This window comes from Micromesistius poutassou, assembly GCF_964030765.1.
Source record: "Micromesistius poutassou genome assembly, chromosome: 17".
In the NCBI taxonomy this organism is placed as follows: domain Eukaryota; kingdom Metazoa; phylum Chordata; class Actinopteri; order Gadiformes; family Gadidae; genus Micromesistius; species Micromesistius poutassou.
The window spans coordinates 2498155-2511252 of record NC_140287.1 but is presented as its reverse complement, the minus strand read 5'-3'; the positions used below and the strand labels follow the sequence as shown (position 1 = coordinate 2511252).

Here is a 13098-nt window from a genome sequence, read left to right as displayed (position 1 = left end):
GATGTACACCTGTTGCGCATTGAGTAATTAGTCTGCACAGGTGAAACCAGCCACCCCGCCACACACACTCAGTGAGAGATCTGCAGCATGGAGCAGGAGCACCAGCGCCATGGATCATCCGTACAATAAAGCTGGTTCAACACCACCACCCTGCGTCTTTGTGTTGGAGGAGCCCAATAAAGTCACCTTGGTGGCGTGTAGCAATGGACCGTGTTAACCTATCATTTAGCAGCATACGTGAAAGGCGTTTCATTTTAAAAACGCATTATGTAGGTATTCTCGGTGTAATAGTGTATTGCTTTGCCTTACTACCTAAACCTTACTTTGTGGCCTGGTTGTCTTTCTTTCCTACTTCTTCTTTGAGTGACACAAATGTGTTAAGAAGGAATAAGAACAGGCCACAGGGTCTTCATGAAATAAGCTCTCTGCTTGCATGCTTTGGACATTTTAGCGGTGTTATAATTTCCACAGGCCTACGTTTATTCTCGTTTATTGTCCTCCTGTATGTAAAGTGCCTCATTGCCAAGTATGACAGCCTTTATAGGTATGGGGTTCAGACTCCGCGCTACTTGCCTATTTAGACCCTAAGTAGATCCGTTATTTTGGCCTTGTTAATCCGGAGGATTATGTTTTAATATTGTAGTTTCTCAATGCTTTTGCCACATTTTATGAAAGAAAACCGCAATCCAACGTTGGACATGGAGCCCACAGAAAACACTTCTCTCACAGAACGCGGTGAGTGGTTCAATAGTTAAATAACCTAGTAGGCTACGCATTTAATTCATGTATCTTGGTGTTTCAAGGTATATCACCCAGTACGCATTTTATTCATGTGTCTTGGAGATAACCTTTGTCCCTTTTGTAACTTTATGAAGATGGACCAACAGGGAGAATGACGCGGACACAGGTCTTCACATTAATATCCGTGGCTTCTGTCAACTTTGGCTCAATGATCTGCTATTCAATACTTGGCCCGTTCTTCCCCAACGAGGTGAGCTTTGTAGCCGCCGTGTACAGACATGACATTTCACATGCCTACATGTATAATATGCGACATAGATGATATAGTATGTGACAAAACCCTATAGCCCCCTCGCTTTATTGTGACCACATGTTTCAAGCTCCCAGTTAGGAATGGGTTCTTCTCCACATAGTGGAAAACGCCAAATAAGGTTTTATGAGTTTGCAAATAAGTTAGACCAGGGGTGGGCAATTATTTTCCATTGGGGGCCACGTTATTAAATTCCGAATGCCTTTGTGTACCGATGAAATTCTGTCATGTCTTAACCATTAGATTGGATTATAAAAAACATATTGCTGTAACTCTTAAGCATTTGTAATAATCCAAATGAATTTGAATAAAATAATTTAATTCGAATTACAACCAACCCATATAAAAAAAGTAGGCCTACTCAGTGGGAGGAGCTAAGGGCTGAAACAAGTGCACTGAAGTCAGGTCCTGATGTGGCTGACGGGTGTTCATCACTGAGAGTGGATCTGTATCTGGACTTGTTATATTTCATCAATGAGAAAGTCGTATGCCACTTGCTAAACAATCACATGCAGGGCCGGCCAGAGGCATAAGCAAACTAAGCGGCTGCTTGGGGCCCCCTGGCCACCAGGGGGGCCCCCCCAAAAAATAATTCAAGTTCAAAAATTCTAAAATAGATTTGTGAGTTCAGTACCCTCTGAGGTTAAAAAGACACTGGTTTGGGGTAAATAACTATATTATTGCAGGGGTGGATGACTCTCTCAATGGGGCCCCAGATCAAATCCAGAATGTGATATGTCTTAATAGGGCTTCCTTAATCATACAAAATGGGTTATGGGTTGATGTCTGAATGGGGCCCCTCAGGTAAATATCACACGATATGTGACATGATATATCTAAAAGCCCTCTTAATCATGAAATTCTGCTTATGCCACAATGTCTGTGGAACCCTGAATGTATCAAATATGGACCAAAATATAGGCTAGGCCTTTGAAGTAGATTTATGGTTTGGGGGCAGCTAAACCCAGTGCTATATTAGTTCACTTGTGCAGGCCCTGCAAGTCACGTTATAGGCTATGAATCTGAACGAATTAAGGCATTGCCCTTCTCCAGCTGGCCATCCCCAAGATGCACCAGAATACAGGAAATCACATCTACCAAATTCAACATTTTCTGGGGGAGGACCCCCAGACCCACCCCACTTCCATTTACACCCACTTTTGCACAAATTGGAGGAGGGGGTCTTTATGCTTCTTTGCCAGGGGGACAGTAGTTCACAATCCATTCCTGTATTAATGCAATTTATAATGTGACATGGTGTGCCGTTTGTGTCAATAATCATCAAGCACAGATGACTCTGCGGTGGTGGGAGGGGGGCCCCAAAGGCTTCAAACTAATTCTGCTTAGGGCCCCCAAAAGGCTTGGGGGCCCTAAGCCTTTTGGGGCATGCTTACCACATGCTCCTCATCATGATCACGCACACCAGCAAATTTCAAAATAAAAGCCCTTCTCCTTTTCCAATATTTTTCCAATAAAAGTTTTATAAATAAATCCTTTTTTTTTTAAACGCTCTTTTGTTAACTCGGGCCGTATGATGCTAAGGTCTGATAAGACACTACAAACATGGCCTCTTTGCCATTTCCGCCCAAGCCAAGACAGACCAAAGGTTTACCTGGTAAATTAAAACCTGTAGGCGTGGCTTATTTACCATATTTACTAATTCTAACCTGTGTTCGAGAGATGCTTCATTACCTTGAGTCTTTGAATAAACCACGTGTTGATCATTTACCACTCTCCGAGTCATACCTAGCCCGAAACGACGAGACCGCAAATGATCAAATTAGTTTTTCATCACCCCTCCTCTTTTTCCAACACAGGCGGTCAATAAGGGAGCCAGCCAGACGGCCATCGGGCTCATATTCAGCTGTTATGCATTCAGCAACATCATTGGTGCGCTGCTAATGGGGACATATGTAGGTCAATCAAGCTCTTTAAGTTCATCTCATGTGCAGGTTATTCTCTTTTTGTATTACATATTCTTCTACCTGATTCTCAGATTGTCCAGATTGGTGCAAAGTTGATGCTTGTGTCAGGCCTGTTGGTGTCTGGAGGATGCACTATCATTTTTGGGTAAGTACACAACATGGGAGATTGAAGTCCTTTGGTTTGATGGTTGATTAGAATAGTATGGAGCTCGGGAGGTGACGTGGGAGTAATATCTTTACAAAGCGATTTACAATTCCCACACTCGCTTTACTATGTCGCGTGCGGGCTTAACACGCCCACTGCCCTGCGCTATTCTTTTTTTTTTCTTTTAACGAGACACCTCAACATCCCAAGAGAATCTGTATTTAGGGCTGAGAGTTTGAGAAATGAGGGTGGCATGTTATCCCCATGGTTATGACCCACGCCCTCTTGACGATACGTCTTTTGTACCGTTGTGTATGATCGTTATAATGAGCGATTAACCGGGAGCCTAACCCTCACTTGGACGTCAGACGGAGCTTCACCCTCCCCACACACCGGGGTGTTGATCAGATCATAACATCAGATCAGAGCATCAGAGCACAGATCCGATCAGATCAGAGCTTGTGTGCACACTTGTAGTCCAGCCAGTAAAAGGTCTGTAGAAGGTGTGAGGGGATAGGGCGGACGGTCCAGGTGGTGGGTCGGGGGGCAAAGAAGACTGTGTTATTGTCTGAGAGAAGGGACAATGTAGAGAGTATAGGGATGTTAGTTTGGTGGGTTGAGGTAAGTCACCGGCGGTGGAGAGAATCTCAAAAAGGTAGAAAAGATCTACAGTCTGGGAGGAACGGCCGTCAGGAGCCCCAGTGTTGAGAAGGCAAACATTGACTTCATGCTGATTCTAGTCACTCCAAAGTGGTTTGGTAGTGGCAGTGAATGATCTTGAATATCCCTGTTGTTTCAAACAGATTCCTTGACCGAGCTCCCTCGGGGACGGTGTTCATCGCTCTCTGCTTCGTTGTGCGGAGCATCGACGCCATTGGCTTCGCTGCTGCCGCGACCTCTTCCATCGCATTGGCATCTAAAGTCTTTCCAAACAATGTAGCGACCGTCTTGGTAGGTCTGGCCTGCCCGGATGTAGGTGAGGTGTGTTGGTCACAGAGAAAGCACATGCCTTGTTTTGCCTCACCCATATTTCCCATAGAAGTTTACAAACTGCTTGCCGTGATGCGTCCATTCTTCTACAGTATCCACTGGAATGTTTAATGTGTTTTCATTCCAATGTAGAAGGCATCTTTCCCTCTGTCGTATTGTCCCGTTCCAGGGTAGTTTGGAGATGTTCACAGGACTGGGTCTCATTCTGGGGCCGCCTTTAGGAGGGTGGCTGTACCAGGCTTACGGATACGAGCTTCCCTTCCTTGTTCTGGGCTGTATCCTACTGCTGATGGTTCCCTTTAACATCATCGTCATGCCCAGCTGCGGTAGGCGTTCATCGATTTCTGTACATAAAGATAGAGAGGACTTCCTGTGGTGATAACTGATACTTTGTTGTCGTGCTTTTCTTTTGTCACACAGCTGCGGAGCCCTCTGAGAATTCCTTTTTGCAACTGCTGAAACTCCCCAAAGTATTGCTCATCTGCTTCTTCATGTTCAGCTTAAGCTCAGGCCTGGGCTTCCTGGACACGACCTTGTCCCTGTATGCGATTGAGAAGGTGAACTATATAACCAAGTGTTACAATGTTCCAGATGGCATGTTATGTGTCCAAAAAAGCATGGAAGTTGCAGTCTCTATGTGTTTTAGAACCAATTCAAATCTTGGGGGGGGGGAGGGGGGGGGGGTCTGTGATTGTTTGTCACATTTTTAAAAATAGATATCCCATTGTAATAATCCCTCTCTCTGTCTAGTTCGGTCTCACCCCGGGCTACGTGGGCCTCCTCTTCCTGGGGCTCTCATTACCTTACGGTCTGAGCTCGCCTGTTTTCGGTTTCTTTGCTGATAAGTATCCTGTGAGTCTCCAGTGGGATCCTAAGCTCTGTTATTGTTCTGGTTGTGCTGAGCTTCCAGTGTGCATGGTGACCAAGGGAGGCCTGGAGGGCGGGTCTTCTGAATGAAGCAATGGCTACACTGTTACCTCAATACCATTGTAACAGACTCCTATTGGTCGTCATTTCAGACCACCAGACGTTGGTTCATGATTCTCGGGGGCCTTCTCTCGGGGCTCAGTTTCTGTTTTCTTGGTCCAGTGCCAGTTTTCCACATCACCAGGTGTGCTGAGTGCATAATCAAATGATTGTGATTGGTCAAACCCTCCTCCCTGGGTAAATGATGTGACATTTCCTCTCTTGTCCTGTGCCCCTCGTGGTAGCAAGTTGTGGTTGCTGATTTTCATGCTGTGCGGGATTGGCTTTGGTTTGGGCCTGAGTCTCATGCCTAGTTTACCAGAGATCATTGCCGCAGCACAGTGAGTTAATTCAGAGTTGTCTGCCATATTCCCCTAGCCTCTGTAGAGTCTGAATATTATTCTAATATAACAACATATTACTTATTTTTCATTTCCAACATTCTGAATTATCTTCTTGGGGGACAGTGAGCAGGGCTTCGAAGAGGGACTTAGCACTCTGGGAATGGTGTCCGGACTGTTTGGGGCATGTTGGTCCATGGGGTAAGTAGTTTGTCTAGCCTATTGGTTGATTTATCAAATACTGTTTCAGTCACACGGTACACATTGGGCTGCTTGAAAGCTTTAAACACAATGAATTCATTTATTACAATACCTTGTGTTCAGTTGGCATGAATTTAGGTAAACATAAAAGGATAACCACTTAAATAAACTATTGTTATCCATACTGTATCAGATAACACCTTATGTTTCATGTTTTAAGTGCACTTGGGTGATTTTCACTCAACATTTATTCCTGCACTTTCTTCAGGGCATTTGTGTGCTCAAAATAAGCACATTTTTTCCTTCTACAAAGGATGTTTTATGGACCCATGATGGGAGGATTTCTCACGCAACATCTAACCTTTGAGTGGGCTGCAACTATCCAAGGAGGGCTCTCAGGTCTGGCTGTAAGTTGAATCATATTGTTCAGTTCTCTCCATCGGCCTACCTCAAAATACATGCATGTTAGGGAGCTTACCATGTTGGGGTACAAATCATGTTAGGGTCATTTTAAGAATACACAGCTGATTAACAAAGAAACTAGTTGTTACTTGGATTTAAATATGCCTTATCTTTTCCACAGGCCACACTGCTTGGATTGTATTATCACTATGAACATTTTAAGAAGCGCAGGTAATCTCTAACAAATGGATGCCTAAACCCTAGTTTTTTACATCCTAAACCCTAGTTTTTTACATCCTAAACCCTAGTTTTTTACGCCCTAAACCTGTCCTTAACCACATTTTTTATATGTCTAAAAAGACCGTATTTGTTGCATTATTTATTCATTATATTGATTTATATGTATTCACTGTGTGAAGGCCAAAAACAGTCTGTGGGTCAAAGTAAATATTATTTTGTTTTAAAGTGTTGCACAGGAAACTGGAAACAGTATTGCAGGAGAAGGAGTGAATCTTTTGGCCTGACTAATCGATCCTTACAAACAGCTGAAGAAGGCACTGCCCGAGGTATATGGTCCAGAGATAGCTACGATTGGCATAAATCTGTAAACAGTATCTAAATACATTTTTCCTTTTCATTTAGTTGGGAAGTGTGTGTTGCACAGGTAACTGGAAATGATAGTCCAGAGGAAACTGCTGAAGAAGACACTGTGATGTGGTGTAAGAAGCCTGGATACATAGACCAGATCTTATGGTTCCAACCTGCAGTGATCTTCACTTACCGTACCGACCCACCAGAACCCACTGCCCACTAAGCTTCAGAGAGTGGTGGTGGTTTACCAGACCGAGTTTGATTCTTTATGGATGAGCTGGGCTAAGCAAAATTATTTAACTATGACCCATGTTGATTGTATTTCCATTCTAACCTACTTGTGTAAATTGGAAATGAAAACTCAAATTACAAAAGTTATGGAGTTATTCAAGTACCTTGGCATTCCTTTTGTACATTTAAACCATAAAAAGTATTATTCTGTATCTGGTTAAGAATAGAGCATTTTTATTTTGTTTTATTACTTTATTGAAGCACTGTTCTTGCTGGCAAATACAAAATGGATCACATTCTTTGTCGTACTCTTGTCGAACACAAAAAAATAATAAGTTAGACTCCAGGGGATATCCACACTGTGTGTGTGTGTGTGTGTGTATATGTGTGCATAATGTGTGTGTGTGCGTATCTGTCCACAGTATGCACTTATTAGGAAGCTAATTATTCTAACTATATGCTCTGGATACAATTGATTCCATTTTTATATTTGATTTCTAACTGTTAGAGTGAGTTTTTCCATTTCCAATGTTCGTTCTATTGTCTTATGCCATACCTGAAGGTCTGGGGATTTGGTTTGTTTCCAGTCACTTGTTTCAGTGCCATTTTAGAGCATTTTATTGAGGACTCGAAGAACAGACATTAGAAAGATAGTTCTAGAATTACATTAATAATGCTTTGCATTCTAATAAGCTCACGAAACAATTGATCAATCAATTGTCTTATTTCATACGACTACATCATTAGCATCTAGCTGCTAGATGCTTTTGGTGCAGTGGAAACAAGGTTAAATAGTTGCTGGAATTTAGCAGCTGACCCTCAGGCCAAATAGGTTGTACGGGGCCCGAAATCCAACAGAGGGCAGTAATCCACAAGGTAGCATCTTTGCTGTCATTGTCGAACCAGTCAATGCCAAAAATGGCTAACCTTTAGCGTCAACAACAAATCATTTATCTCTTCTGCTGTAGTGATCACATTGGATTCTTGGTCACAAATAATGGAGAAAAGATACCATGACTTAAATAACTTCCTAAAAGAAAAAAGGGATTTGTTTGGATGTTTGTACGCATTGCAAAAAATATCTTTTTTAATATATAAAGTAAACTAAAACCATCACTCCAGTCAGTAGAATATCTGCCTGCAACTTACTTAGGTTTATTTCAATGAGATAAAGACGCGGTCTTCCTCATTAGGAATAAGGGACAAGAATAAAGAAAAGGATGATAAGAATGAATAAAAAGGATGACTGTTCAGACAAGAAAAAGGTGCTCCTCGATAGGAAGAAGAACGATTGAAAAAAATAAAAGTAGACTATTCTGGAAAAGGCCCGATATGTTCTTTTTTGCTGATATGCTGTTTTCCGCTTTTCCTCTTTCAGTTTTTTGTAAAAACAAATATTTATTCAGTAACTTCCACAATTGTGAAAACAACAACTGAATGACGAGACTAATTGGGCAGATTGGGACAGAGTGACCGCCCTAATTGGACGCCTATACATGCGGACTGCGGGCCTCCCATTGTGCGGTCCTCCCTGCTGACAGCGTCCACTAGGTCCCATTGTGCGGTCCCTCCCTGCCCACACGGTCCACCAGATCCCCACCGTAGGCCTACTGGACGTGTTCATCTGGAGGGCTCAGGTTTAATCTTGCGGCTTTGGAATGTAATTTTCACCATTCATGATTTTAACACGTGAGCAGAAAAAACAATCCAACGTTTGACATGGAAGCCGATGAACTCACTGAACTGAAAGAGACAGGTTGGTGATTTAAGTCAAATAATAAAAGTAAAATGAATAGGCTACTTGAAGAATTCTATATGCCTATTTTCCCCGTAAATGCATTGAGCCAAATACATACACAATTCGTTACAAATATTGCCTTTGTTTAGTTATCATACAGGATTGATTTAATATGTTTTCATATGACAGAGAACAATATTGAAGATGGACCAACAAGGTCTCCACCGGGGAGGATGTCTCGCACACAGGTCTTCACGTTAATATCCGTGGCTTCTGTCAACTTTGGCTCAATGATCTGCTATTCAATACTTGCACCATTCTTCCCCCACGAGGTGAGCTTTAGAGCTGAACTAACTCACCAACACAGTTGAATCACAATCCACACTCATCATTGTTTGCATCTATGATATGTTTCACCAATATGAATACCTTGAAGCACTTAACACATAGTCCCACACGGCATTCAAATATCATAACAGACTTTGACTAAAATAACTATTATTCAAAAACGAATTTGAGCAGGTAGGCCTAAGCCAAGCATCCCGTAGGTCGGAGAGCCTCTCAGTAATCATGGCTCTATCCAAACTCAGGCGTTACAGAAGGGGGCCAGCCAGACTGTGGTCGGTCTCATATTTGGCTGCTATGCATTCAGCAACTTCATTGGTTCACTGATAATGGGAAGATATGTGAGTTAACTTCGCTGTTAATCCATTCACACTTGATGTTTATTCTCCTATGATTGGATTACCTAGAATAATTATTCAACCTGTTCCTCAGATTGTCCAGATTGGTGCAAAACTCATGCTTGTGTCAGGCCTGTTTGTGTCAGGAGGATGCACTATCATGTTTGGGTAAGTAACAGAAAATGGAAGATGAAGTAATTTGGTATCAAGCATTCGTTAAACAGATTAGAAAAAATAGCAATAAAATAAAACAATACACATTTTCTTTAATTTCAAATTAAAACATTCAAAAAACAAACAATAATACATATTTATAACAATGCACCTGTCGAATCAGCAAAGCCAGGTTTTCCCCTAATTACTTATTTACTTCTAGTCTAATTATTAGCAGAGAATGGCTCCAGAGAGAACACGTTTTGGTTATTAAGCAGCAGGTATGGGTGTACTGCCACTACCAAGGCCTCCAGTTAGGCTGTGGACGTCTCTAGGGTTAGCGTTAGTCACTCACCCTGACCACGGCACTATCCTGCCCCCCGTTAGCTGTATAGTCAAATGATACATCCCAGAGATAAAGAGCTATCAAGGTATGACATCTCCAGACTGGGAGTTGGTATGCAGTGGAAGCTGCCATTCATTCATGTCCCTCGGAGGGCAGGTAGAGGGACAAAGGGACAGGTGAGTGGTGGGATCTAGGTGGGTGCGGATTCAGAGACTATCCTTGACGGCACAAAACGCCAAAGATTTGAACTTGATACGGCAATCTAGAGATGTGGTGGAGAGACGTTTTCTGCAAATTTTCAACAACTTCTCTTTGAAAAAGGTCAAGCAGTCATCCGCAGTCAGGGATAGGGGACAGGAGGAGAGAGGAGGAGGTCGAGTGTCGAGCAGCATCCTCTACAATGACTTTTCCCTGTCTTGGAATGAACAGATTCCTTGACAGAGCTCCCTCCGGGGCCGTGTTCATTTCCCTCTGCTTCATCGTGAGGAGCGTCGACGCTATGGGCTTCGCTGCGGCCTTCACCTCTTCTACTGCGTTGGCGTCTAAAGTCTTCCCACACAATGTAGCGACCATTTTGGTAGGTCCAGCCTGACCTGGGGTCACTGGTATGTGGTGGAGGTATGTTGGTCGGTCATGGGGAGAACACGTTGCTCTTGTCTTGTTTTGTCTGCTACCGAGTCACAGGCCTCCGGTTGACTTGGAAATCTGTATTTATTTTGTTGTATTTTCCCCGTTCCAGGGCAGTTTGCAGATATTCACAGGACTGGGTCTCATTCTGGGGCCGCCTTTAGGAGGGTGGATGTACCAGGCCGCTGGATACGAGCTTCCCTTCCTTGTTCTGGGCTGTATCCTACTGCTGATGGTTCCCTTTAACATGATCGTCATGCCCAGCAGCGGTAGGCGTTCACTAGATGTGACTTATCCATTGAGATCAATAGGAGACTTCCTCGTGTTCTGACTGCACTATGACTGTGTAATCAGCCTGCTACAATATAATTGATATCACATTATAACTGGTCTTTAATACATATATGTGTTGCTTCTGTTTTGTGTTGAACAGATGCAGACCCCTCTGAGGACGCCTTCATCCAACTTCTGAAACTCCCAAAAGTTTTGCTGATCTGCTTCTTCATGTTCACCTTCAGCTCAGGGCTGGGATTCCTGGACACGACCTTATCCTTATTCGCCATGGACAAGGTAACCAAGAGAGACCCGATTGTTACAATGTTGTGGATGCTGCGGATACGTTTATAAAATAGTAGTGGCCCCGGTGCTTCCAATGCTCTGTCTAGAACATCAGAAAGAATGTGAACTGTTTCCAGAAGGCCCCCTCTGTCTTGTGCCCAGTTCCACCTCAGCCCCAGCCACGTGGGCCTCATCTTCCTGGGCTTCTCCTTACCGTACTGTCTGAGCTCGCCCCTCCTCGGTTTCTTTGCTGATAAATATCCTGTGAGTCTCAAGTACGCCTCATGACGTCACAAAACATCAACTGTTCAGTCCCAAAACTCTTGGGGACTGGAGAACGTCGCACACACACACACACACACGATGCAGGATTAAGCTCTGAGAGTTCATAACGACTACCAGACCGCGACAGCTGATGGTCTGAATGGTCAGGCCTAGGCTGGACCTTCCCCTCACCCCACGACCCCTTTGACCGCTGCCGTCCGTTGTTTCAGGCGGTGAGGGCCTGGTTCCTGGTGTCCGGCGGCATTCTCATGGCTCTCGGCTTCTGTTTTCTTGGTCCTGCTCCGTTCTTTCACCTGCCCAGGTGTGCTGGATGTGATGTATAACTGTTACTATAGATAGATAGATAGATAGATAAACTTTATTGTCTGTCACGAGTGACAGAAATTCGTCTTTGACAGGCTTGTATAAAAAAACACTAAGAAACAAACAGACATTAAAAACAACAATGTTGTGCAATCATGCTAAAAAGAGGAGGGGGGGGGGGTGTTAAAGGAAGCAGAATGCTCATTTCTTATTGTTCAGGATGGTTATTGCAGAGGGGATGAAGGATTTTTTGTAGATGTTTTTCCTGGCCAGTGGAACCTTATGGCGTTTGCCTGATGGCAGCAGCTGGAAGCAGTGGTGGAGGGGGTGAGAAGAGTCTTCTGTGATCAGGGTGGCCTTCCTGATCACAGACCGGCTGTACAGTTCTGAGAGGGGGGTTTGTGGTGCTCCAATGATTTTGCTGGCCTGGTTAACTGTGCGGGAAAGTTTGGTCTTGTGTTTGGATGAGAGGAGGCTGTACCAGGAAGAGATGTTGAAGGTGAGTAGGGATTCAATGAGGGACTGGTAGACCAGAGTTAAAACATGTGTGCTGACGTATATAGGACAAACTCTTGTTCCTGAGTGAGAGGAGTGATGGTCTCCTGTGTTGTTGTGGGTTCCTCCTGGCAGCCAGCTGTGGCTGACCATCTTCATGCTGTCTGTGAACGGCTTGGGGACCGGTATTGGTATCACGCCCATTTTACCAGAGATCATCGCCTCTGCATAGTGAGTCACTCTGCCATATTCAGTCATATTCAGAGTGTTAGAATAATAGGATATTTTATTGATTCACTTTTTTTTTTTTGATCTCTTCTTGTGTGATAGTGAGCAGGGTTTCGTAAATGGACTTAGCACTCTGGGAATGGTGTCCGGGCTGTTTGGGGCATGTTGGTCCATGGGGTAAGTGAGCCTAGTCTATTGGTTTCAGATACTGTGTCAGTCTCACACTGTGCTCACGTTAAAGTCATTAAATGACCGAGTACCATACCTGCTCTATATATGTCCAGTTTACATTAATTAAGATTAAATACTTAAATACAATTACAACCACTTAAATAAGTGTTGTTGTTATTCACACTGGAATGGCTGAGGGAAAAACCTAGGATCGTGTTTCAGCTGAACCTATTACTCTAGTCACTAGTTACTCTTTTATATTGAATGTATGTAATTGTAATTGTATGTAAAAAAAAAAAAAAATCTATCTTTTTAAATGGTGGTTCATGTAGAGCTTAAGTTGTGTTGAATCTGTTTCTGTGTTGTTGAACTGTTTTGATTCCCGTTCTTCTGTTTTAAGGATGTTGTATGGACCAATGATGGGGGGCTTCCTCACACAGCAGCTAACCTTTGAGTGGGCGGCAACTATCCAAGGAGGGCTGTCAGGCCTGGCTGTAAGTTGAATCATGTCATTGAGGAACTTATTCTCCTCTTCTTCCTACTTCAAAATACATGTTAGGGGACTTAGTGTGTACTTAGTATGTTAGTCTACTTTAGTACGCTACAGTACCTAGCACGTAGGGTACTACGTAGCATGTGTCGGTTCCATGGCGTGTGGGGTACTTTGC

At 43.4% G+C, this 13098-nt stretch overlaps 2 protein-coding genes across 2 annotated transcripts; both read left to right on the top strand.

The window, feature by feature from the left end:
* Positions 1-528: 528 nt before the first annotated feature.
* On the top strand, positions 529-6545 carry LOC311361866 (MFS-type transporter SLC18B1-like; the record flags this gene model as incomplete). Its single annotated transcript, XM_084481674.1, has 15 exons — positions 529-544; positions 676-735; positions 876-991; positions 2869-2964; positions 3048-3121; positions 3925-4072; positions 4281-4437; positions 4532-4668; positions 4862-4963; positions 5131-5222; positions 5323-5418; positions 5545-5619; positions 5933-6026; positions 6203-6252; positions 6488-6545. 15 exons carry the CDS (start codon positions 529-531, stop codon positions 6543-6545), a joined length of 1371 nt encoding a protein of 456 aa, XP_084337800.1.
* Positions 6546-8763: 2218 nt separating this feature from the next.
* Positions 8764-12933, top strand: LOC311361865 (MFS-type transporter SLC18B1-like; the record flags this gene model as incomplete). The annotated part of the gene is made up of 11 exons (XM_084481673.1): positions 8764-8913; positions 9172-9267; positions 9359-9432; positions 10193-10340; positions 10503-10659; positions 10824-10960; positions 11111-11212; positions 11443-11534; positions 12167-12262; positions 12362-12436; positions 12831-12933. 11 exons carry the CDS (start codon positions 8764-8766, stop codon positions 12931-12933), a joined length of 1230 nt encoding a protein of 409 aa, XP_084337799.1.
* Between the last annotated feature and the right edge of the window lie 165 nt (positions 12934-13098).